This window comes from Chaetomium fimeti (genome assembly GCF_033439085.1).
Source record: "Chaetomium fimeti strain CBS 168.71 chromosome Unknown B0H64scaffold_6, whole genome shotgun sequence".
Lineage (NCBI taxonomy): Eukaryota > Fungi > Ascomycota > Sordariomycetes > Sordariales > Chaetomiaceae > Chaetomium > Chaetomium fimeti.
Window position 1 is genome coordinate 400,790 of NW_026944334.1, and position 24,582 is coordinate 425,371.

Genomic DNA, 24,582 nt, shown 5'->3' on the forward strand with positions numbered 1-24,582 from the left:
TCCAAACATCATCAGCCCCATCTTGCCAAGCGCCACAATCAAGATGAACAAAACAGATGCGAGCATGGGCAGCAAGCCCATGAGCGCAAAGCAGTTAACTGAGAGAGCAAGGGAGTTCGAATGGAACCCACGCATTGGTTTCAAGTACTGGGCGCGTGCCGCCGAGACTATTCATCACGAGGTGCGTCATGCCCCGACTTCAACAACACTCCCGAGGTACGCATCCACGCTAACGCACAAGCTATCGAGCAGGGCCAAGTTTATTTGCGAGAAGGCAACTACCCTCAGGCGTACCTTGTTCTATTTCGATACTCCATCCTGGTCCTCGAATGTCTCGCCAAACATCCCGAAGCCAAAGAGCCCGAAGCAAGGAAAGCCACGAGACCACTACAAAAACGCATCCCAAAGGTCATTGAGATCCTGGAAACACTGCGCCCCGAACTCGACGACGCTTATGACCGATGGGTGAAAATTACAACCGCTCGGAAGGATGCTGCTAAGAATAAGGATCTCACGTCCCTGGCCTCGTCGTCGCCATACGCAAGGCACGCTGCCAACGACCCAGCACTGTCATGGAACTATGGCTCACCGGCGGACATTCTTGACGCGCAAGATCACCAAGATCTCGCAGTCGACCTGGCCAGGGAGGAGATGAGACGACGTAGACGGGCCGCTAGCGTGCTGGAGGATGAGGAATACCAACGCCGAGTTAGCAAACAACGGGATGGACGGCAATATGAGAGTGACAGAAGGGCCCCACCGCCATACATGGACGACGACGAACTCCGGCGGCAGATGGAAGCCACCCGGCGCCATTTAGATCGATCCGACGACCATCTGCGTTACGAGGACGAGGGACCCCGCCCGACCATCCACATATTCTTACCCCTCGATTAATAAATTATCACCACTTGAATACGAACTTCCCGCCTCACGAAACCGCCCCGATGGTCCGAGGGTTCTACCTCCGCGCCCACCGAAAGAGCGGGAAGTTGACCGGCCACCCGCCAGGCTACCGCCGCGGCCCGATGACGACTTGGACCTGGGACGGGGCTCTCCCATACTCCCACCGCCCCGCCCGAGCAAGGAACTACTCCCTTCGAGCACTCTGCCAGATTACAGTCCTCTTCCTGAACAAGCACCGGCGATTCCCCCGAAGGCCATCGCAGAGCCTGAGAAGCAGAAGCGGGTTACCTTTCGCCCGGCCGCATACCTGGAGAACGGCGACCCTATCAGGCCCGTCTTCCTCCCAAGCACTCTGCGACAAAAGTTCTTGGCGATCGCATCGGATAACACGCGCCGAGGGTTGGAGATGTGCGGGATGCTCTGCGGCACAACGGTCAACAACGCGCTCTTCATCTCGCATCTGGTGATCCCGGAGCAAAAGTGCACATCGGACACGTGCGAGACGGAGAACGAGTCGGGCATGCTCGACTACTGCATCACCAACGACCTGATAGTAATCGGTTGGATCCACACCCACCCCACGCAGACCTGTTTCATGAGCTCGCGCGACCTGCACACCCAGGCCGGGTACCAGGTCATGATGCCCGAGAGCGTTGCGATCGTGTGCGCACCGCAGTACGAGCCATCGTGAGTCGTCCCTTTCCGTCCACCTCTCTCTTGAATCTGAGCTAGTGTACTGACATGAGGCCAGATGGGGCATCTTCCGGCTCACCAACCCGCCTGGGCTCCCGCACATTCTGTCCTGTCAACGGACGGAGACGTTTCATCATCACGGAGTCGACAACCTGTATGTCGAGGCCGGACACCCGCAGGGTCACGTTTACGAGTCGAGGACCCTGGAGTTCGAGGTGTGCGACCTGCGTCCCGGGCATTAGGCTGGCCCCGGGGATTCTGGCGGGGATTCTGATGGGGATTCTGACGGAGACTCGAGCGGAGACTCTAGCCGGGATTCTGGCGGATGTTTCGATGGAGACTCTATTGGAGACTCGGGCAGGGACTCTGGGGACGCCTTTGACGGAGTATCTGACGGGGACTCTGGCGGGGATCCTCATGTTATGGCACCGGCCGGCGAGACCAGCCGTTGGGTTCGTACGTCTTGGTTCGGTACGGTGTGGTACGAGTCTTTTGGGGATGGTTCTTGGAGTTGCGCTGTGCGTACGAGCGACGGGTTTCATCGGCTGATGATTGCATCCTTTATTGCCTATGTTGGGTTGTTTATCATCGCGGTTGGGTTATTGATGGCCCGAAAGGACCGCTAGACCGCGTGGATGCAACCCACCGACAGGTATCGGCGCAGAAGAGCTCGGATCCAGGTTGGACGAAACAGGCTGCATAGCGATGGCGTCTTTTCGGATGGGTGTGAATTGGGGATAGCAAAGATCTCGGTCCCGAAGATCGATGTATCGGTGGGGGATGGCTTGTGCTGCTTTATTTTTGGTTTAGCCTGCGAGCTAGGTCGAGCGAAACCCAACATTGTTTTCTCATGCCGCTGAGCCGGTCGCCAAAGGTCCATCAGAGGGATTTCTGTGGTGGTCTTTGGGCCCATGCCTCTGGGTCATCGATTAACAATACATCCAAGGAGGTTCACCGCATAATTCAGCACCCCGGTAGCGAGCGTGTACCCCTGGCAGGCGAGTCTTCCAACGTCCCATGCCCTTGCTATTGTTGTTGCCTGATGGAATTCACCTGCTCTAGCCCTGTCTTCTCAGACTTCAAGCATATTCCTCGCCTTCAGTCACGTGCACTATGCGAGCTGTGGATCGAAGAAGTCAAATTAAAGGCCTCAGCCCCTTCCTCCCTGGTAGCCACGTCGCATTCAGTCTACGCGGTTGAGGCTAATATCAGGACGATCCGAGCCCCGACCCACTCCTCCGAGTCGTTGAGGTTTGAATTAAGCGTGAGTGCTCTCGGCTTGTTCCAGCAAGACTTGGCCATGTTGTCGAAGGCTCGGAACCCCTGTAGAAGTTGGAACAGCGCAGTGGAACACCATGACACCGCCGTTGGCGACATGGTTCCGAACAAGCGAATCACAGCCATCGCGGTTGGACGTGTCCCAACAAGCTGGGGTGCTTGATGTTGTTTCCAAGGTGATCACCAGTGTGCCTGATTTGGAGGCTGTGGTAAAGAATGGTGACGTAAAATGAGGCTCATGCAGGTTGGACGACGGGAGTGATGTCAGGCTCGCGGAGATTGTGTATAAGACGCGGTCATCACGCTCGAGATCATGGTGGCTTGCTGGTTGTCTCCCCATTCCATCACCTCCTTCCACCATACTCCATTACTTGCCTAGGTAAATTGGCACATATTTCCAAGATGTGGAAGACCAGTTCCATCTTGCTCTCGTGCTTGAGCACGGGGGCTCTCGCAGCTCTCAACGGCCACTGCCCTCCTCTCGGCCCTGTTCTGCCGCCGCCCAAACAACCCGGCAAACATGAAGCAGTACCGGTGGCAGCAGCCGCCATCAAGGACATCCTCGACCAGATGACGGCATCTTACAACACCACCGCGATAGCAATCGGCGTCAAGTCCATCCACGAAACCGATCTCCTCTTCGAATACGCCTACACGCCGCCAAAGAAGGACGAGAAGGGTGTACAGAAGGTGGACTCGGACACCATCTTCCGAATTGGAAGCTTGACCAAGCTGTTCCCTCCCTTGGCGCTGCTTAAGCTCCAGGATCGGGGAGTCAATTTTGAAGACCCGATCACCAAGTATGTGCCGGAGTTGAGGACTCTTAAGAGCCAAGCGAGGGAGGATAGCCCGATCTGGGCGGTTGAGTGGGATGAGGTGACTCTGGGGGCGCTGGCGTCGCATATGGCTGGCATTCCTTCGGACTGTAAGTGTTGCGGTGGTGAATATCTCTCTCCCCTTGGACCTAGCTAACGGTGGTAGACATCACCGACATTGCTCCGTTTGGTGACCTCTCGGCCTATGGATACCCGCAAGCAAACAGCTCCAAGTTCCTTGGCTGCGCCGGGTTCTTCGGGACTCCTGGTTGCAACAAGACTGGTAGGTTCCCTCAACGTCACAATAGCAAGGTTCGGATCTAACCTGGAGCAGTGTTCTTCGAGCACTTTGGGGAACGGCCCCCCGTACAAGCTCCATTCTCGGCTCAGACGGTGTACTCCAACATTGGTTTCGCCATCCTCGGCTTCGCTGTTGAGGCCATCACCAACCAATCCTTCACCGACTATGTCACCAACGAGATCTGGAAACCCCTCGACATGGCGCGGACCTCGGCCACCCAACCCGACGAGGCTCTGGGCTTCATCCCTGCCAACGACGTCTGGTGGGCTGCCGATATGGGCTTCGAGGGCCCGTAAGTGCCAAATTCCCAACTATCCCATGCCATGCCATAACCATCCCAACTAACAACTTCTCCAGTGGGGGCGGCTATTTCTCGACCATCAACGACCTCCACCGCTTCGGCGACGCCATCCTCCAGCACAAGCTCCTCTCGGCCGTCCAAACCCGCAAGTGGATGAAGCCCCTCACCTCCACCTCGTCCTCCGGCCTCCTCATGGGCGCGCCATGGGAGATCTTCCGCGCCGAGAACATCACCTCGGACGGCCGCATGATCGAGCTCTACACCAAAACCGGCGACCTCATCAACTACCACTCCCAACTGGTCCTCATCCCCGACTACGACATCGTCGTCACCCTCCTCGTGGCAGGCCCCAGCGGGCCCGGCGAGGGCTCCCAGACCTCCATGACCCTCATGATGTCGCGCATCGTGCAATCCCTCCTCCCAGCCATCGAAGCCGCCGGCAAAGCCGAGACCGCCGCCGCCTACGCGGGCACCTACACCGACAAGCGCACCAACTCGACCCTGACCCTCTCCCTCGACGCCGCCGCCGCCGCCGACGACGGCCCGGGCGTCGCCATCACGCAGTACATCATCCGCGGCGTCGACGTGCCGCGCACCGACCCGGGCAGCACGCTGCCGCCGGCCACGCCGCCGACGCTCGACCCGCCCATGCGCTACCGCCTGTACCCGGCGTCGACGGGCGCGGAGGGAAAGACGTCGTGGCGCGCGGTGGGGACCATGAACACGGCCGAGCAGGTGGCGCAGCAGGACGCGCTGTTTGCGTGGCCGATGAATTCTTGTATCACGTGGGCGATGATGGATCGGTCGACGTTTGAGTTTGGGGCGAGGGATCATTTTGTGTTTGATGTAGTGGAGGGGAAGGTCAAGGGGGTGGAGGCGGTTGGGTATCAGGTGCATCTGACGAAGGAGTGTAAGTGATTGGGTGAAAGAGGGGGTTACTTGGACTGTTTTTCTCTTGTACATACATGGGGCGTGGAAGGTGCTCGAGCCTTGAGGACGCAAGTCCAGCTAATTTATGTGTAATAATAACTCCAATTTCACACTGAGAAAAAGGAACGGTGAGAGTCAAAACGGGTTCCAGTTCTGTGCAACAGTAACATCAACTGCTAATCCGGCATCGTGGCGACGCCGCCCGTTGTCGGTGTGGCAGTTCTTTAGGAAGCCCACCAGATGCAGGTTCCAGGGGGGCATTCGTGGGTGTGTGTGGAGAAGGACAGTGACAGCCCGGTTGTATTACCCGCAGGCTCACCGGTGCGGCTCAGCCTGCATTTGTGTCTTGGCCCTCGAGCCTTGTAGAGCTTTGTAGAACCTCGAGAGTCATCTATAAGTGACCGAGCCCACCTGAAAAAATGCGGAGAGACACTGGACACTCAACATGGTCTTCACCTTGGTGGATAGAAGTCCGTTCCAAAGTACCTACTCAAGACTTCCCATTCGACAGTTAAGGGGCAGCCACAACAATGTCGCTCAGCTCGGCCCCGGCCGTTACACAAGCTCACAGTGGTGACGAGGCCTGGCGGAAGGCATTCGACCGCCTCGACCCTGACATCCGACAAGCCTTCGCTTGGGTGAGCATGAACAGAGTTGACATTGTCGGCGCCGTGCTTCGGACCGCCGATGATATGCGCCAGATTTGTATCCGCAAGCAGTGGAAGTTCACCACCCCGAGCGGCAAGGTCATCGTCGCTCGAGACGTCCTTGAAAAGATTGTGGGCTGGATCAACCGGTACAAGGCCGTTGGCGATGTTGCGTCCCAGTTCGATACAGTCCATGCAGCGTTGCCTTGGGCGGCATTTCGCTTTCTTCTCGACACGGCATGCGGTGACGTTCAAGCGGTCGGTCTCGTAGTTACTGTGCTGGAGATGGTCGCGCGAATCATGGCCCGCAGCAAGATCATCGAAGAGGTTTATATCCGCGGGTCCAGCCCGGCCGACCTCGCGCAGCCGTTGGAGGAAGCTCTTGTCCTGTTGTTCGCTGATGCTCTGGTGTTGTTGGCCAAGTGTATTAAATACTTGGGTCGTTCTACCGGAGGTAAGTCTACCCCTGAACACATTGAGAGACTCTCGTACTAAGTGAACCACGCAGTCCGTGCAGTATTGAGTGCTGTAAAACTGCCCATCAACGACGACGACTTGATGTCACTCGAAAACCGAGAGGCCGAGGTCCTCAAATTCGCTGCCCTAGCTGATACCAAGATATTGCGTGGGATTGATACCAAGATTGAGACCCTCAGCACCAGAACCACGACCACCTTTGCTGACCTGGATGCAAAACTCATTCGCCTGGTGGATATATCCACGATCACGCAAAAAGCCCTGGAGGAGGACAAACTCAAGGCCCTCCTAGGGTGGTTGTCTCTGGTTCCAGTTGCTCACCACCACAAAGACGTGGCAGGTCGGCGGCTCCAGGGTTCTGCAGCATGGCTGATACAACACCCGGACTTTAGAGACTTTCTTATCTCGAGCTCCTCATCCATCTTGCTGCTTCACGGCGTCCGAGGCTGCGGAAAATCAACTGCTTTCTCAGCTATTGTCGACCATCTTCTCCCTCAACCCCAAGCCAACACGGCGGCCTCGCCGCCCTGCGCGTACTTTTACTGCCAGAAGTTGGCTTCCGAGCCCGAACGCGCGTCTCCAGCCTGTATCCTCAGGAGCTTAGTCAAACAGCTCGCGATCATTCCGGGGAATGGTGCAGTCAATCAGGTCATGGTAACTGCATAAATATGAGAAAGAAGCCAGAGTGGCCCAAGAAACGAGGGAAGAGCCCAGCAAGCCGACGGTCGATGAGTGCATCAGACACATTCTGGATCTTACGTCGGCCAACCCGGCCTACATCTGCATTGACGCCGTGGACGAGTTGTCAGAACCTGATCGTGCTTGTGTCGTTGTGCTTGTGTCGTTGAGGCACTCAACCGTGTTGTCTCGGAGTCGGCCAGCGTCGTCAAGGTCTTCCTCACCGCCCGAGATAATGTCCAGCTACACGCTCTGCTAGAGTCCGACGCCAAGATCCGTGTGACTCCCGCTAATAACGAAGGCGACGTCAAAGCTTTCGTTCAGGTGCAAGTAAAGAAAGCCATACAGAGTCGATGCCTCCTTAACGGCAATGCGTCCACGGACCTCGTGAATAAGATCTCGGAAGTCCTTTTGAAGGGATCCGGGGAAATGTGAGCCATACCCAACATCATCCTAACACTATCCTACTAACCCCGGCGCCCAGATTCCTCTGGGTCAAGCTGCAAGTCGACTTCCTGTGTCGAATGAAGACTGAGCAAGACATTCTGGAGACCTTGGAGCATGGGTTATCCGCTCATCTCGACCAGATCTATGATCACGCCCTAAATAGTATCCTCGCGCTGGACTCGGTGGCCAAGCAAGTTGCTCAGCAGGTCATTTCGTGGCTTTTGTTTGCCAGGAGAAGGCTTCAACCGGAGGCCCTCTTTTCGATTCTCGGGCTTGATCAGCATCTCCAACTGTCAAAACCCGAGAGACTCAACATCGTCGACGTATGTCACAACCTAGTGATGTTGGAAAAGGACACAAACGTGCTCTCGTTATGCCATTGATCCATCCGAGACTTCATGCTGCAGCAAGACATATTCACGCCGGCTTCAGCACACCAGCTCCTGGCCACGGCTTGCCTCCGCCAGTGCACCGCAGGCCCAGGCAGCTTGCCATTCGTCCAGGACCCGTCCCCAATCCAAGACTTCTACCACTACGCGGCGGTATATTGGCACGAGCATGTTTGCCACTCCGAATCAACTGCCACCGACACCTCATCGGACCCAGTCTCTCACGAAACACTCCACGTCGTCTTTGCAGAGAGCACCGCCGAAGTCACCCCAGCCTTCATCGTCTGGCTCGAATGGATCCGCGAAACCGGCGGCTCGCTCCCGCTTTACCACCCTCTGAAGCTTCCTTTTAATCTGATCCTCAATCCATCCTTCTCCCCAGTCCACACCGCCTGTGTCTTCGGTGTGCCAACTATCCTTTCGCACCTCATCAACACCAACCCATCCCCCACCGCAGGCCTCTCCGAACCGAACTCAGATCCAGCACAACATACACCCCTCTACCTGGCGGCCGCAGAGGGCCACACGAAGCTTATCACGCTCATGCTGTCCCACTTCCCGGATCTCCTGCCAGTTTCGCTGTCGACACCTTGCGGCGCCTATGGAACACCGCTCAACGTCGCCGCTTTCCGCGGCCACGAAGGCGTAGTCAGGGCTCTTTTGGATCACCTCGATTCGTCCCCCAGCGAAACCATCCAAACTGCAGTTGCTAGTGCGTACTCACACGCCTGCCGCGGCGGGAGGGAGGGGGTGGCGAACCTGCTCGCCAAGGAAAACCATCGTCTTGGCCTCGACTTGTGGGATACAGAGCAAAAGTATGACCGCGTCGTCAAGGAGGCGGTGACGGCTGGGTTTAGGGACCTGGTTGCGTGGCTTATGGGGCCCGAGGTCAAGCCGAAGGGGACATCGACGTCAGAAGATGATGGAAAAGGGACGAGAGAGCGGAACTTGCTTCTGACGGCCATCAAAAACGGCCAGGTGGCCGTTGTCAGGGCGTTGTTGCGAATGGGGCAGAAGTGGAAGGACGCGGTGCCAGCAAACGCGCTGGCGCTCGCGGCGGTGGCCGGTCACGACGAAATGCTGTCGTATCTGCATGATGAGGTCGGCGGTATGGATCTCACAGCCGAGGGCCCGTTTGGGACGGCGCTCCGAAGCGCGAGCCTGATGGGATATGACCGAGTAGTGAGGTTGCTGCTGTCATGGGATGCCGATCCTACGGCTGCTTGTGCGAGGTTGGGTGGTGCACTGCAGGCGGCGGCGCAGAACGGGCATACACAGATCATGAGGCTGCTGATGGACAAGGGTGCGGACTGCAACCAGCCCGGGCCTCCTTGTGGGACCTGTCTTCAGGCCGCGGCGTACTACGGCCACCGAGACGCTGTCGTGCTTCTTCTCGACCAGGGGGCCAGCATGTACCAGGATGGCAGGTCCAAGGATGCTTTGCATGCAGCTATTGAGGGGGGCCATCGGGAGGTTGCTCTATTGTTCCTGGAAAGAGGTTACAATGTGCCTCCCGGAGACTGGAAGCCTTCCATGTCCTGTGAGGGGCCGCCTCCTCGCCCACGAAAACAGCGCCCCTGGGAGAAGAAGAAAGAACATAGGGTGCGAACAGGACACCCCGTGGTAGTCACGACTCACGATGATACCAGTGCCAAGGACGATGGCTCAGGCAGAATGTCAAGAGACGATCTCGGGACTGACAGCTCTAGTGGGGGCAGAGAGAACGATGCAGTGGCGCAAAATGTCGATATATATATGGGGAGCACAGACAAGGATATTAGCCAACTCGAGCTCAACGCAGCAATCGGCAACATTTCTAAAGTACGCCAATGTCTTCTACGTGGGACCTCAGACAATCTAAAAGCGGCGTTTTGTGCTGCGACGGCTACCGGGCAGGTTGAGGTCCTGGAGGTCTTGTTGCGTCGAGCACCAAAGCAGTTGGATTTCCTGAATAAGGCGCTTCTTGTTGCAGCACAATACAACCAGCCCCAGTCCGTCAGGCTCCTGTGCCAAATATTGGCAGTCGGAGACGCTAACGACCTAGGACCTTGGGTCTCGACCCTCAGGGAAGCCGCCTCATCCGGACACACCATAACCGTCCGCGCTCTTCTCGAGTGCAACCGGCCGAGGCCGTCACCAGCTGTTCTCGAAGGTTTGGCCTCTGTAATCCGAGTGGCAACCGCAGCAAAGCGTTCGGCAGCAGTCCATGCCTTGTGGGAATGGATATTGGACGGGGTCATCGACACCGACGGCCCGAATTGCGGGAAGTTGGACGGGATGGATCTAAACGAACAGGCGTCTGCATCGTTTGGCAAACTGCTCGTCGCCGCCTTGCGGTCAGAGAATGCAGATGCCGTAGAATCACTGCTTGTCGCGATGGAGCGGCGAGGCTTCGCACTCGATTCAGTAATGCCTGCTTTTGCTTCGGCATGCAGAGACGGTTCGCATGCGTTCAGGCCCCTTCTCAGCCGGAGAAGCGGGAAGCTTGCTTTGAAGCCCCTGAGTCTTTTTATCGGCACCTACACAGCGGCAATATTCGGGCATTGCAAGGTACTGGGTGCCTTGCTTGATGAGCTGCTCGAGAGGGGCATCTCTTTATCTCGCACCACCGTTGTCGACACGGCATTTGTTGGCGCAGGCAGGCATGGCCACACCGATATCTTGGAAACCTTGGTTGGCACGCCACGGTTTCGAAACGGGATCTCCAATATGCAGGCTACCGTAAACCATTCTCTCATGGCCGCAGCCGAGGCTGGTCACAGTGAGGTTGTTCGTTTCTGCCTCCAAACAGGCGCCGACATTTCCGCGTTTGTCTCGCTGGGACAAGACATGGTATATCTCGACCCGGAGGGGCAACCGGCAGTCGAAATAAGCCCACAGGACAAGGCCTCCCTCCGAAAGCTGTTAGGCATGGGACTCGACGGGGACGGACCGCATGGGTATTGTGAATGGAGTCTCACTGGATTAACCGTTGATTCGGTTAAAACGATCCACGACGCGAGACAATCGCACCGACCAGCAGGCAATGGCTTGCACATGGCACTCAAAGGCTTCCGTCGCCCTCATGATTTTTCCAAAGCGTTACAGAGCCTGCCGGCCACAGATGAAGAAGCTATCAACATTCGACAGGAGCGACTTGTCTTCATGATGCTAGAGAATGGTTGTGATCCCCGCACAACAGATGGCTCTGGGCAGTCTCCCATTGAGATGGCGGCTAGATGGGCCAACGAACGTGTCGTGCAAAGACTTTTTGACGCAGGCATGTTTGCTCCAACATCCCATTGCGAGGACAAGGCCCGACTGCTGGAGACCTGCATTCGGCTGGCTTCCCAAAACAGGTCGGCCACAGCCTTCCGTGTGGTGCTGGCGTTCCTTAGGGCCGGGGCAAACCTCCCGACAACAAACGACCGGAAACTGACCACGGAGATGGTGGCCACACTACAACGGTCACTGACCATTCTTAAACTGAACACAATGACAATACACGCCTCCTACACTCTCTCGGCTGAAGATGCCCGTTGCTTCTTGGACAGCGGCATGCGAGAGCTTTTCGCGCTCATTATAGCCGAAATTCCTGGTCAAGATGTCGATACGGTGGTATTGGGCCTTCTTTTGAATGTTGCCGCAACAGCAGGGGATCAAGCACTCGTCGAGTCGCTACTCAAACATGTAGCATGCGTGAACGGCACCTCCACTATCCCATACAAGGACACAGCTCTTGGTTTTGCCGCTCGATTTGGCCACCTCGGTGTCATGAATGCTTTGCTTGGCGCAGGAGCCAGAGCAAAAAGCGACAAGACAGGCAACAATGCACTGACTAATGCCGTAAAGGGAGGCCATGTGGAAGCGGTGAAGATCCTCGTGAACCGAGGAGCAACTCTTCAGCGGAGAGGATTCATGCCATGGCAAATGTCTTCCCAAGACCTGGCGGTGAAGCACAACCATCTAGAAACGCTGCGGTCCCTGGCAACTATGGAAGGGCAAGTTGACTTGCAAGCCTTGGCTGCTGCATGCGCTCATGGCCAAGCAGACCTCGTTGCTTGTCTCCTCGAAACAACGGCTATGGGAGCCACACCTGACTTCCTGAAGGATGAAGGGGGTCCCTTGTACCTTGCATGCCTCAACGGGCATGCGGACGTTGCGGGGCGGCTGATCAAGCATGGTGCAGACGTCAGCCAGGCCGTCTACGAAGGCACCCCTCTAATAGCGGCTGCGAGTCGTGGACATATGGACATCGTCCAGCTGCTGCTTGACAATGGAGCCGAATCAAACCAGCAGTTCAACAGGGAGGAGGACCGGTCCTGCAGGTCATCAGTCAATCTCTCCCGCCCGATTCGCCCGCATCCCCCTAGCAACCCCGTCCGTCTCCGACAACAAGGACGCGAGCCACTCCCTTCAACGGCTTTATCCATGGCCTGCCGGGAGGGCTCCAAATCAGTGGCAGACCTGCTCATATATCGCGGGGCAGCGATCTCAGGACCCCTTGATCCCGCAAGCGGGGCAAGTTCACTCCCCAATGCCATTGCCAGTACCTGTGAAGGCGAGTGGTCCCCCGCTAAGCACGCCATCTTGGAACTCCTCCTCGAAACCGCCTCAGGCCAAGACATCTGGAACTCAGCCTGGCGCGGAGGCCTGTGGCAAGCCGCTATAGCCCACAACCACACGGCCTTCGCCCTCATCATGGAATACATCCTACCAACCCAAGAAACCCTCTCCCTCGCCGGCGCATGCGGCTCCCTACCCGCCATCGCCCTCCACTTGGACCACGGCATCAGACCCCTGACCTCGGCCAACAGCAGCAGCAGCAGCCAGCTCCCTTTACACGCAGCCGCGTACAACCTCCACCCCGCCGCAGTGTCCTATCTCATCACGCACGGCGGCGCCGACGTGAACCAGCTCGACGAATACTCCGTGTCCACCCCGCTCCTCGCCACCTGGGAGCGGTTCCACGCCAGGATCGCCGCCAGCCGACGGGGCAAATACAAGTTCACCCCCTTACTCGCCGCCCTCTGGGGCTTCTATACCCTACTCGACGACGCACACCTGAGCCACGAGTACCAGGCCGACATGGGGATAACCGAGTTCGAGGAAATCGTGCGCTGCCTCCTGGACCACGGGGCGCGGACGGACCGGGGCAACACGCCTCTCGGCCAGGCGCTGGATCTAGCGGAAACGATCGGGCATGAGGGGGTCTGGCGGTTGTTGGAGAAGCGGGCGGTTCAGGAGTCGGGGTTGGATCGGTTTGAGCAGACGGTGGTGAGGTATTGCAGGGGGATTGGGGAGGAAGGGAGGGGGCTGTTGGGGGGGTATGAGGTGGTTATGGGGAAGGAGGTGGGGTATGCTGTAGGCTATGAGGATGGTGATGAAGCGGATGATGATGATAGTGACTATTCGGGTGATGAGGAGGCGGATAGCGAGGAGGATGACGAGGATGGCGGCAGTTGTTGATAGGGCTACAGGGTATGGTTTTATCAACAGAGGAAGTGGACGAAAGGACGCAACAGGCATGGGTGTACTTTCCTTTACGGCTATTTTTACTAGTTGAGGGGCCATCTTGAGAATGGTGAACGGGGGTGTAATATTTGATCAAGATCGACAAATGCTCGTTGCCATTTTCCCGACCTCATCCGTTCCTTTGTCTGCTGAACCCCGTCCCGTCTTACGCCTTTTTGCCCGCCAGTGACAGGCTGTTAGTTCCCTTGCCACCAGCAAGCCCGTCAAAGTACTTGGAAGTGACGTCGTCTAAGGCGGTGCCTCCGTATGTCTTGCCGATGATAACCCCAATTAGCTCGGCGTGTGTGATGATGCCGAGTCGGACAGCATCATGCATCATGTCGAACAGGTCATGCTGGCTGACTCCGCGCTTGATCCTTTCTATCCCGTGCGTTTGTGTTAGGGTTCTTGGTTGCAAAGAGGAAACATCCGGCTCAGTCTCGACATGGCACGTACTCTTCATCACTGCGTCCCTGCCCTTTCGGAGCTTGATCTCATACTTCCTCAACGACGATTTGGGATACTCTGTCTTCAGCCCGATCGAGTGGCCAAGACTGGTGATTTGGTAGTCAAGCCCGCCCTTCTGGCTTTCAAATTGGAAGTACTTTGGCGGCTCTGGCGGTCCAATATGGCATTAGTTGTTGTTACCTTGCACACATGCGGCGTGAAAGCAGGACGTACCGGTGTTCCCTTCAGCCATCTTGCTTTTGTTCACTGCGTCTAGTCCGATATCTACGGCTTCCACGCCGGCATTGTGTAGCGTGCTTCGTATTGCATCGTCGTCCTCTATCAAGTGGAATCAACACAACATTCATAGCTCAATATCCAGGGCTACTCACTGTACACCACAATTCCATGCTCAAACCGGGACTGGCCCGAGTAGCAGATAAGGAAGAACGAATCAACAAAGCCCACAAGTCGAACCTTGCCGGCCCATCTCTCGCCATTGATCAGGATGTCCCACGGGTGGATGTCACTGCCCGTTTTAGACACACACTCTCGCCGTTCACTGGGGTTCGGGGGTTGCACGGTAAATACTTACTAGTCACACTCGATGCTCTTCTGTTTGACTGATCGACCGTGTACGCCGAGGACTCGATGATAGGATGCCATGTCAGGTTAGCAACGCAACTGAAGCTCAGCAGCCAGGCCGAAAAGAAATGGAGTAAGATAGGTAGCAAGGGAGCTGGAGGTGTTCAGAAGTGACAAACGACCACATCTGCCAACGTCTGTCGAGAGCAGAGCCAGAGCCGCCGTGTCTTCAATTTCCTGATAAGCAGGCTCAGCCACAGATAATGGAGGGCCATCGGGTTCGCTGGTTCGACACACGGACACCTCACTTCCCCCGCGTCCGGGTCGGTACGACTTCACGGGCGTCGGGCATCAACTCCGTTCCTTATTCAGTATTAGGTCGCCGACGATGCTCAAGATCCATTGGATTTAGGCTTGCACGATGGCAGCTGAACGGGAAGTTGGGGGTGTGGATGCTAAAGATGACTGGTCGAACGAGGCATCTCACGGCCCTGATCAACGTCTGTGATACGCCGCATGCAGGCCAGGGGAAGAAGGAGATTCTTTTATTGGTTCGAGTTCGGCTTGTGCTTGGTTGCACCAAACACCTTGATCAATTGCTGCATCCATCCGCTCGGGAAGGCTCTCATAGACCCATGTTCGTGTTCCTAATATTCTTCCCTGGGCGCCCATAACGCGTCGATCAATGGAATGTCATCGCATCCCGAGGTTGTGAGAACTCGAGCAGCACCACCTCGACTCCCTAGCGGTTTAGTCCCAGCTTCTCTATACGTCTAACTTGAACTACTGGTCTTGACAACTTATCCCGTCAGTTCTACGGACCACTCACACATCGAAGAATTCCAATACAACGTCAAAAGCCAACATGGATACCTCTACGATATCTCTTTCATTAGATGCCACCAAGATCCAAGGCAATGCTGTCTCCAAGATGCTTGAGATGACGGACCTGACCCCTGAAACCCTGGCCAAAGTGTTCAAGGATGTCGGCGAGAGTCCCGAAAAGCTGCGAGCACTGCTGAACCTTTGGTTCACACCCTGGCACAAACCAAATTTTGCGGCGGATCACGACTATTCCGTTGCCGGTTTACGGGACGTCGAGTTCCTCGGGACTGCGGACCTACCTCCAGGACAGCTCCCGTACCGCATGTTCGACATCGAGACGGGCAACTTGGTTGAGTACCCGGCAATCGGTGTCCGAGGCCAGTATTGTATGTTGTCCCATCGGTGGAAAGGTGTGGAAGTCTCCCTCGGCTACATCAAGGAGGCTCGGAGAAAGGAGCTGGAGCGCGCGAGGGAGGCGGCTAGAGATGGACAGCCGGGTGTGAGGAACAGCAGGAAAAGTGACATGGAGTTGGTTATGGAACAATGCAGGCTGGACATCGAGGAGCAGGAAGGTTTGATCAAGGAACTACTTGGGGAGGCAACTGGGCAAGAAGCCGCACCAGTCAACATCGCCGAGCTCCTTGACCGTCGTCTCAACGTACGCACCACTGAGTACATGCTCGGAAAAGCAAAGGACAAGGAGGACCAAGCAACAACTAAACTCCGCTTTGCGCGGATGGAGCAAAAGATATTCAGCGACCTTGTCAAGGAGATGCATGACCGGGTGGACGAGGAAATGGAGGCGCATTTGGGTAAAGCTGAGGCCAAGAACACATCCGTTCGTCAACCACGTCGCGCGAAATTGGGCGGCGAGGTTGTGACAGAGGCCGAAACTGAGGTTACAGCGGCTGCGGACAACCTCAAAACAGCCGAGGATGAGCACGGCTCGGTACGGCATGACATCGAGTACTTCCAGCAACATTTTCATCTCCGCGATGCACTCGACGAACTGGTCTGCCGCTTACAGAGGTGGAAGTCCGTCATCAAGATCGACCGGGCCATTCAAGAAGCCGACCGGATTTTCAAGACCAAGCTCTTCCGGGACCGGGAGAAGTGTTATCTGTGGACAGACCCATGTTGCATTGACAAGTCGAACGGCGGGGAGCTCTCTGAGTCGCTGTCGCTCATGGGAGACTGGTATGCCGACGCCGAGTACACCTTGGTGCAACTTGACACCCCCTTTCGTGAGGCGGATGCCGTCACGGACTGGCGCCGCTTCGAGGCGGAGAGAGGCGGAGAATGCGAGCCGATCAACGAGAAGCCCAATATCCTGGATTTCAGGAACGTGAAGGAGTATAAGCCGGAATGGTCCACCCGGGCTTGGACTCTGCAAGAGTTGGTCATGAGCAAGACAACCTTCTACGTCAACTCGGAATGGTCGCCCCTGAGCCGACCAGTGGAGAGTTTGGGGTACTTTTACTACCTGATCCCATTCATCGCACTTTACACGGGGAGTGACACCAAGAACATCTACCGCTCCCTGTGCCCGACGGCTCGAGGCTTCTGGGACTCTGAAATTCTCAAAGGAGTCCTAAGTAACGCAGAAAGCTCAGGTCAGCTCGAACAACTCCACAAGAACATCCAGGCCGGTGGTCCTTCAACAAAAGGGGTAGAATTTAGCGAAATCTCTAGAGTCGAAACGGCTCAGCAGTTGATCGCTCTTCTCGACGTCCTTGGGGTTCGAATTCACAGCAGCCTCACCATGGAAACAGCGACTTCTGAAGTGGCTCGAGCCGTGTACCTTGCCTCAGCTAACCTCACTAGCGAGAGCGAGAAAGGGAAGAAAAGGCGAGAACACTATCTCCGGCTCAAGAAATGCCTCCCGGAACCGGACTTGACGGTTTTCTCCGCAAAGATGAGCGAAGAGGAGGTAGCTGAGGAGGTTGCCCAGCACGCCCTCAACTTTGTGCTTCAATGCCTAGTTGCCGAAACCGAGGACCTCATCCTCGTAGACCGGCAGTGCATTGCCGAGTTTGGGAAGCTCCAGCAACTTACAGCGTGGCAGCGAGGGACAAGCCGAGCGGGGTTCTCCGCTCAGAGCGTGTTGGAACTATCCGGGACGCGGACGGCCACTGTTGCAACCGACAAGTCATACGCGTTGATGGGTATTCTAGACGTTCGGTTCCCTACCTTCCCCGCCGAGGGATCCATTAAAGCTTTGGCTCGGCTGCTTGACGAGGTGGTGATAACTCGCAACGACATTTCGGTGTTTAACTGGATCGGGATGGAGATGGGCAGCCCTATTCGAGGCAGATCCATGTACCCCTCTTCCCCCGCGGCGTATGGGAAGGAAATCGACCGCGGTAAGCGATACAATCTTCTTCTAGCCGCGCGGGTTCAGGACAAGATGGACGATGTTGTGGCAACGTATCATAGTGTTATCCGGACCCTGCGAACCACCATCGACTTCCTCAAGGACAAGGAACGCAAGAGCCTCCCTATCAACTGGATTGAGCGGATAGTGCAAATTGTCCGTCTAAATGGTTTCAGAGAGCTCAGACCTCAGCAAGAGGGCTTTGAAAAGATTGTTGCATACGTCAGAGAGTACTGCAGAAGAGAGAGCCTGGAGCAGGCAAAAGCTAAGGCGGCAAAGTTGGCCGAATCTGCAGCCTCTCCTGGAACCGCCAAGGGAAGCTCACTGCTAAAGAGACCGGCGATGCCATCGGTTCCGTCGTTGTCAACCCCCTCCCTGTCGCTGTCTGGGCTTATGAGCTCGGCAGCACCCAAAAAGGAGGAAGAGGGTTCGACTTCGGCGAAGAAGCCATCCAAGTTTGGGCTCGGAAAAGGGCTCAAAAGTTCTTCTTTCGGTTTCTCCAAGAAGGGCGGAAGTTCGGCGCAGGATGAGGAGCCAGCAGTGGTAGAGGTCGCAGCAACACCTCCCGTGGAAACTTCTGATGCTACCCTAGACCCACCGCCACCTTACGCCGCAGTTGAGACTCCGTCGACGCAACTATCATGGCAAGACTTTGATGGGCAGGTGATGGACTATCTAACGGGTGCGGCCACTCAAAGGTTGGACAAGGTCCTACCTCCCGAGCTCCAGTCGATCAAGTTTGAGGTTGACGAAAGCGAACGGCTCGCTGCCCACCGTCTCAAGGTCCCCAAGGATTCGTTGGAAGGAGAAAGCCTCGACACAATTTCGCCCAACCCCATCATTGTCAACAACTCCGGCATCGAAGGTCTCTTCGACATCCAGCGCGTTGTCGTGACCATGATAGATGCCAAGAAGCTACGCAGACAAGTTGCCAAAGCGGTTGGCCCGCACGACAAGATATCGGGTTGGTGTTCGATCAGCACCGGCTTTGCAAGAGTGATCACCAACTTTGCCTGCGAGAGGCACATTCTAGAACAGGAGCTGGATGTCATCGAGTCCGTCGACGCAAGGGTGTTACGGGAGGAAGGCAAGGACAAGGATGAAAAACGAAGTACCAAAATCCTCAGCACCCTGTCCGTCACCAACGCTACCGCCTCACAACCGGACAAGCACGGCGTCCAGAATCAAGGTAGCCAGGCGGACGCAGGCAACCCCAAGGCCACCGAAGAGCCCGACGTCCCCAAGAACACAGACAAAGGAAACACCGAAGAAGAACGCCTCGTCGGGCGCATGATTGACTTCATCCAGGAGCCACAACTGGCGCTCGTCGCAGGCGAGTGGGTGCTCGCACGCTTCTCAGGCGCCCCCGGCGCCAACTGGTTCCTATGTCATCTCGAACTGGGGCCCGTGCCGGGCCAGTTCTACGGCCGGCGCATCGCCGCGGGCGCCATCGACTTCCGTGACTCGACGCCCGAGCCGGGCCTGGTCAGTGCCTGGCAGACCTACATGGATCGCAAGAAGCGGAAGATGTGTTATATTCTGGATGATTATTTGCGGAGCCGGATGACGGCGAGGAGTGGAGGGGAGAAGTTGAAGGAGGGGTCGAGTCTGGCACAGCAGGGGTTGGATATGGCGTCGAAGGGGCTGAGGTCACCCGGGTTGAAGAAGGGGTCGAATGAGGTGGCGGCTGGGACCGAAGGCGATGGAAAGGAAGGTGGTGATGAATCGGATGACGAAGGAGTTGAAAATCTTGTCGACAAGGTTTTGGGACAAGGGAGATTGGCGGTGAAGGTACTGGGTGAGTACACTGTGCTTGCTGTGGCGGAGAAGTTGTTCGAGATGCGTGCGGATCACCTGGACAAGACACTCGCAGCGGCAGTGCTGAAGCGGACGCCAAAGGCCCTGCGGACTGCGGTTGAGAACATGAACGACAACAAGAGTTTCTTACCGGCCATGTTTCACTCGTCGACGAGGGTTCATATGTTCTGAGGGGAGAAGGTATCCAAAGGGGGAAAAGGGATCGGTCGTTAACAGGGAGAAAGAAACCAATATCACCAGACTGCACTATTCAAGCACGTGTATTTTCGACGAATTATAGTAACATACCGAACTTTGCTACCTACGCCCCCGGTCTACCCAAGCAAGTGTGAAGCGAAGTTATTTTAATTTATTCTTTTTCTCTTTTTCTCTTTTTCTCTTTTTCTCTTTTTCTCTTTCCTTTTTTCTTTTTCTTTTTTTTTTTACTTTTACTTACACTTTTTGATATGGGTGTCACCTGCTAATTTGTGTAAGGGAAGGAAACTTGCATGAAGTAAGAGTTTCGATCCTTCGACACCTATTCGTACACGGCCCTATGCCCGTCCAGTTTACATCACAACTACAGCCTCGCAGCAAACCCCTCGCCCTTCAAATCCTCACACACACCCTTCCCAATCCAATCCGCAATCGCCATCGTCGTAACCATGGGATTCACTCCGCTCGCACTCGGGAACACGCTCGCATCCGCCACATACAACCCCTGGGTGCCCCAGACTCGGCCCTTGGAATCCACCACGCCCTCCTTAGCCTTCGCACTCATCCTGCACGTCCCCATCTGATGTGCCGACGCAAAAGGCGACACGGGAAGCTTGTTCCCGTGGGCCTTTAGCCGGGTCAGCCAGGCCTCAAAGTCCTTCTTTTCCGCCTCTGCATCCTTGCCCTCCTTGCGGACGAAGGGCGCGAAACCGGCGATGGAGGGGTGGATCTCCTTTGCGCTGTGGCCGTACAGGATCCGGCAGAGCTCCAGCACACCGCGCATGGTGTGGGCCCGGTCGAAGTCGGACGGCGTGTAGGTGATGCGCGGACGGCCCGTGGTCGGGTCGCGGTAGATGGTACCCGTGTCGCGGTCCCGGCAGATGGCGATAAAGGTATTGAGGTGGCGGTACTTGGCGGCGAGGAGCTTGTAGTCGATACCGGAGGCCCAGGGGAGAAAGGGGAGGCAGAAGGACGGCTGGGCATAGGGTTAGCGATGAGGAGTCCTGATGGGGATAGATTGCGGGAACATACCATCATGGACATGGCTTCAAGCTTCACGCCATGGCCTTTCGAGTCGAGGTTCTCGAAAGAGCCGACGACAGAAGTGAGACAACCACCTGGGAATGTTAGTCAGTTGCTGGGTTTGGGGTATAGGTAGGGGATGGTAGTCTACGCACCCTCCCACGGCTGAACGTCCTCGTCAAAGACGCCAGAGACGAAATTGGTAGGATGCAGATGCAGGTTCTTGCCAATTTGGGGGTTCTGCTCGCCGTTAGTATCAGGCTACACAGCCGTCTGAGGGGTACTCACCTTGATCCCGCTGTTCATCAGCACCACCGGGCTCCAGAGGGTGCCACAGCTAATGACCACCTTCTTCGCCCTCACCACAACCTGGACCTTCTCGCCGTCCCTAGACGTCCACACCCCCTTCACTCCCCTAGCTATCTTTCCCTTTTTCTCTTCAAAGATCACACGGTCAACCTTCATCCCCTCTACGAACTTCACCCCTTGCTTCGCCGCCTCAGGGAACCACCCATTCACAGGCCCCTTTTTGTCCCCGTTCCAGCACCCAAGTGTACAATACCCACAGTAATGGTCACTCCCCCCAGCGTTCTGCGGCACCACCTTCGCCTGGTACCCCAACCGCTTGGCCCCCTCCACCAGAATCCGATTCGCATGATTCGGCCTAACGGCATCCCCAGTACACCCCATCGTCTCCCACACCCGATCCAAGCAACCCTGAAACTCCTCCCCCTCAAAGAACCCCAACTTCCTCTCCCTCGCCCACTCCGCCCTCACAAAATCCTGCGGCTGCAAACTCGCACTCCAATTCACCGTCCCGCCGCCCCCAAAACAACTCCCCGCCGTAACCGTCACCGACCCATCATCCGACTCGACCACCCCCCCAGCTTCAAACAAGCTCCCCAGCCCCGTGGCCTGCGACATGGGAAAATGGCTCGCATCGAAATGCCGCCCCTTCTCGAGCACCAACACCCTCACCCCGGCCCCAAACTCCCCCGCCAACCGACTCGCCACCACCCCGGCCCCACACCCACTGCCCACAATCACCACATCGGTAGCGACCTCAACCGGCTTCGCCGGATCCGGGGCATGGAACTGCAGGAACTCGTAGGGATGCGAGCTCGCGCCGCCGGCCCAGGCGGCGGGCACGGCGGGGAAGCCGGTGAGCGCGGGGAAGGCGGCGCTGCTGCGGATGTGGGCGAGCTTGCCGAGCGTGGTCATGCTCTTGAAGAGGGTGCGGAGCGACCAGAGGGAGGAGGTGGACCAGTTCTGGAGGATCTTGACGCGGTCGGCGAGGGGGAGGGTGGGGAAGGGGGTGGCGTGGGAGGTGAGCAGGAGGCTGCCCGGGCGGGTGCTGATGGGGGGTTAGTTATTTATTTGGGTGGTTGAGAGAGGGGGGAAGGGGGGGGGGGGGCTTGCTTGAGGATGGAGAGGAGGATGCGTAGTTCGCGTTGCTTGCTGGGTGGAATGTTGGAGAGGACGGATTTGAGGACCTGGGCGAAGACTGGGTTTTCGGAGGGCCGCTCGGCGAGGTATGCCTCGAGGGTGTCTGGTGTTGGGTTGAGAGGCGTAGCGGCGTTTCGTAGCTTGATGGCTGCGTCCGAGTACTCGCTGCTGGGGAGATACATGGTTGACGTGTCTCGGCCTTTGGTGTTTTGCCCTGACTCCTGGATGCGGATGGCCGGGATGATCGTGTCCATGAGGGCCATCAGGACGCTCCATTGGGCCTCATTGAAAATATCCAGCGCGTCGGGAATGTCAACATGCACCGGTGCCGAGAGCGGCGCGGTCTCGATTGTGGTCGCCATTTTCCTTCGAGTTCTTGTTTTCCCTCTTGAGATCAAGGTGTAATCCTCGAGTGCTTGTGAGGACACAGAAGCTTCAAGTTGTGAGTGGATTCGTTGAGTCGCGCCGACGCGCAGGGGATTCCAGTCGAAATAGGCTCCGAGTATGGGACTAGCCAGGTCGTCGGCGGATGGACCGGGATGCGACCTCACCTGCACCCCGGCCTTCCCCGTGACGCTTCTGGATGTCGATCTCTTGGCTCACCCCTGACATGTTTGGGGTCAAATGTCAAGGGATAAAGAAGCAATGCGGGGTGACATGGAGACCCGAGGCAGGTTTCCCCGCTGCTAATCTCCATGTGAAAAAGAGATGGAATTGAAGCTTTGTTTGGGGGCTGGGCGCAAGGGTCAGGGGTGGAGGTTGCGGTAAGGGAGCGGGATCATTCCGATCGAGGTTTTGAGAGGAAGAGATCCAATGGACGTCCGTACAGTGTGTAAATTGATAACTATGTCAATGAACCACTAACGAGAAACTTAAGACGCAACTAATGATCATCTTCGCGGGTGCCATCCTTTCTGCAGGGGCTTCTATACACGGGGTAGTAGGAGGAGGTTTGTCCACGGACATGGAGTTACCCATTATTTATGGCCAAACCACATTCCTAAACCAAGCCCTCATCCGCTGTGTGGCATCGCCATCGAGTGCCTTCTCGCCTTCGATCAAGATCCAATCGTGTGCCTCCTCCTTTGTGACGTCCAACCTCACTTCAACCCCAGGATTCCCCCGTCGCACCGCATCCGCAAAGGCAACCCCCTGATCGAGCATAATCTCCTGCTCGCCAGCCGTGACATAAACCTGCCTGGTCACACGGTCCAACCCCTTGAACCACCCCTCGACATCCTCAAGATTCATCGGCGTAACCCACCCCTTCTTCTCCCTGGCCTCAACCACATACGCGTCAACCCCCTCCAAAACGTCCACCTTGATTGCACGCATGGCCTTGGTCGAGATCATGTCAATGCTGCTATTCCTCTTCATACTCGCCCACTCAATCGAGGTACTCAGCCACGGCGACACCAAAAACGCACCAGCCAGCGGCTCCTGCAGCACCACCTCCCGCGCCGCCGGATGAGGCTTTAGCAAATGGCTCAGCAGCTGCGCGGTGAGGTTTCCCCCAGCCGAGTCCCCACCAATGACCAAATTTCCCGGCCTTACCCGGCCCGAGGCGAAGAGATGCGCCAACCCGTCAGCCGCCTGCCGCAGCTGGGTCGGGTACTTGGCGCCCGGAGCGAGCGTGTACTGCAGCATGGCCACGGCAACCTCCTCGCTTCCGGCAGTTCCTGCGCCGCGCCCACCGGCCGCGGGCGAGGCGAGCAGGTACGCGTGGGTGCACCACTCCATATGGCCGGTGCGGCCGGGCGCGACGTAGCCGCCGCCGTGGAAGAAGTAGACGAACTTGGTCGCCTTGTGGCGGTCGCCGATCCAGAGGAGGGAGGACTCGCCGTCGGGGAGGGCCTCGGTGTCGATCTTGAGGCGGGAGGCGAGGAAGCTGGCTTCCTTGTCGTTGGGGTCCTTACGAGTGAGCCTGGCGGCGCGGGACTGCCGGCTGGTAAGCCAGGAGGTGTAGGTCTTGCGAGTGGACGGGGCCAGGAACTGGATCTGGCTCGGGCTGAGATGCAGTAGGGCAAATCGGAAGTAGGCGCATGTTTCCCAGTGCTTGAGGGAGATACCGCGTAGTGTGGCGAGAGTGTAGCAGCGGAGGAGGATGAAGAGGATTTTTGGTGGTGCTAAAAGATAACGGTTATTAGATGAAGTGAGTCGAGTAAGAGTGAGCATGAGGGCCTCACCGTAAAACAGCAGTTTGAAGACGAGGCTCGCTCCTCCCACGAGGGAGAGCCCTGGTGCTCTGGTTGCCGATGTCTGTGATGGGGGTCAGTAAATTGCGCCGGTGCGACGGATCGGCGGATTACCAGGGCTGAATTATTTGCTGATATGCATGGGAAACTCACCATTGCTACTCTGCACAGCATGTGTTACATACTCTTGGACTCTGCAGTTGGCGCAACACAACATTGATTGTACATGAACCTGAATGGTGGGAATGGGAGTGAGCAGCGGCGGATGACCTGCCTTTTTTAGGGGACCTCAGCTCCAGGGATACCTCCTGAAAGGCAC

The 24,582-nt window shown here is 56.8% G+C and overlaps 7 protein-coding genes across 7 annotated transcripts; 4 read left to right on the forward strand and 3 right to left on the reverse strand.

The window, feature by feature from the left end:
* Positions 1-43: 43 nt before the first annotated feature.
* Positions 44-2,295, forward strand: B0H64DRAFT_464703 (uncharacterized protein; the record flags this gene model as incomplete). The annotated part of the gene is made up of 4 exons (XM_062807632.1): positions 44-181; positions 250-841; positions 984-1,593; positions 1,658-2,295. The coding sequence occupies 4 exons, from the start codon at positions 44-46 to the stop codon at positions 1,839-1,841; spliced, it is 1,524 nt and encodes a 507-aa protein (XP_062656439.1). The 3' UTR covers positions 1,842-2,295.
* Positions 2,296-3,447: 1,152 nt separating this feature from the next.
* Positions 3,448-5,212, forward strand: B0H64DRAFT_327612 (beta-lactamase/transpeptidase-like protein; the record flags this gene model as incomplete). Its single annotated transcript, XM_062800787.1, has 4 exons — positions 3,448-3,802; positions 3,859-3,975; positions 4,027-4,285; positions 4,351-5,212. 4 exons carry the CDS (start codon positions 3,448-3,450, stop codon positions 5,210-5,212), a joined length of 1,593 nt encoding a protein of 530 aa, XP_062656440.1.
* Positions 5,213-5,754: 542 nt separating this feature from the next.
* Positions 5,755-11,619, forward strand: B0H64DRAFT_464707 (uncharacterized protein; the record flags this gene model as incomplete). Its single annotated transcript, XM_062807633.1, has 8 exons — positions 5,755-6,325; positions 6,389-6,982; positions 7,026-7,174; positions 7,222-7,457; positions 7,511-7,835; positions 7,881-9,464; positions 9,519-11,308; positions 11,571-11,619. The coding sequence occupies 8 exons, from the start codon at positions 5,755-5,757 to the stop codon at positions 11,617-11,619; spliced, it is 5,298 nt and encodes a 1,765-aa protein (XP_062656441.1).
* Positions 11,620-13,175: 1,556 nt separating this feature from the next.
* On the reverse strand, positions 13,176-14,881 carry B0H64DRAFT_403111 (uncharacterized protein). The gene is made up of 5 exons (XM_062804278.1): positions 14,398-14,881; positions 14,195-14,331; positions 14,037-14,141; positions 13,812-13,970; positions 13,176-13,736 (listed from the first exon to the last, which is right to left on the reverse strand). The coding sequence occupies exons 1-5, from the start codon at positions 14,466-14,468 to the stop codon at positions 13,522-13,524; spliced, it is 687 nt and encodes a 228-aa protein (XP_062656442.1). The 5' UTR covers positions 14,469-14,881; the 3' UTR covers positions 13,176-13,521.
* B0H64DRAFT_403112 (uncharacterized protein) lies at positions 14,882-19,710 on the forward strand. The gene has a single exon (XM_062804279.1). The coding sequence runs from the start codon at positions 15,253-15,255 to the stop codon at positions 19,573-19,575; it is 4,323 nt and encodes a 1,440-aa protein (XP_062656443.1). The 5' UTR covers positions 14,882-15,252; the 3' UTR covers positions 19,576-19,710.
* A 79-nt stretch (positions 19,711-19,789) lies between these two features.
* B0H64DRAFT_476558 (uncharacterized protein) lies at positions 19,790-22,792 on the reverse strand. The gene is made up of 5 exons (XM_062808157.1): positions 22,042-22,792; positions 20,911-21,976; positions 20,778-20,862; positions 20,632-20,717; positions 19,790-20,575 (listed from the first exon to the last, which is right to left on the reverse strand). Exons 1-5 carry the CDS (start codon positions 22,428-22,430, stop codon positions 19,964-19,966), a joined length of 2,238 nt encoding a protein of 745 aa, XP_062656444.1. The 5' UTR covers positions 22,431-22,792; the 3' UTR covers positions 19,790-19,963.
* Positions 22,793-22,887: 95 nt separating this feature from the next.
* Positions 22,888-24,520, reverse strand: B0H64DRAFT_403118 (Alpha/Beta hydrolase protein). Its single transcript, XM_062804280.1, has 3 exons — positions 24,417-24,520; positions 24,255-24,327; positions 22,888-24,194 (listed from the first exon to the last, which is right to left on the reverse strand). Exons 1-3 carry the CDS (start codon positions 24,435-24,437, stop codon positions 23,050-23,052), a joined length of 1,239 nt encoding a protein of 412 aa, XP_062656445.1. The 5' UTR covers positions 24,438-24,520; the 3' UTR covers positions 22,888-23,049.
* Between the last annotated feature and the right edge of the window lie 62 nt (positions 24,521-24,582).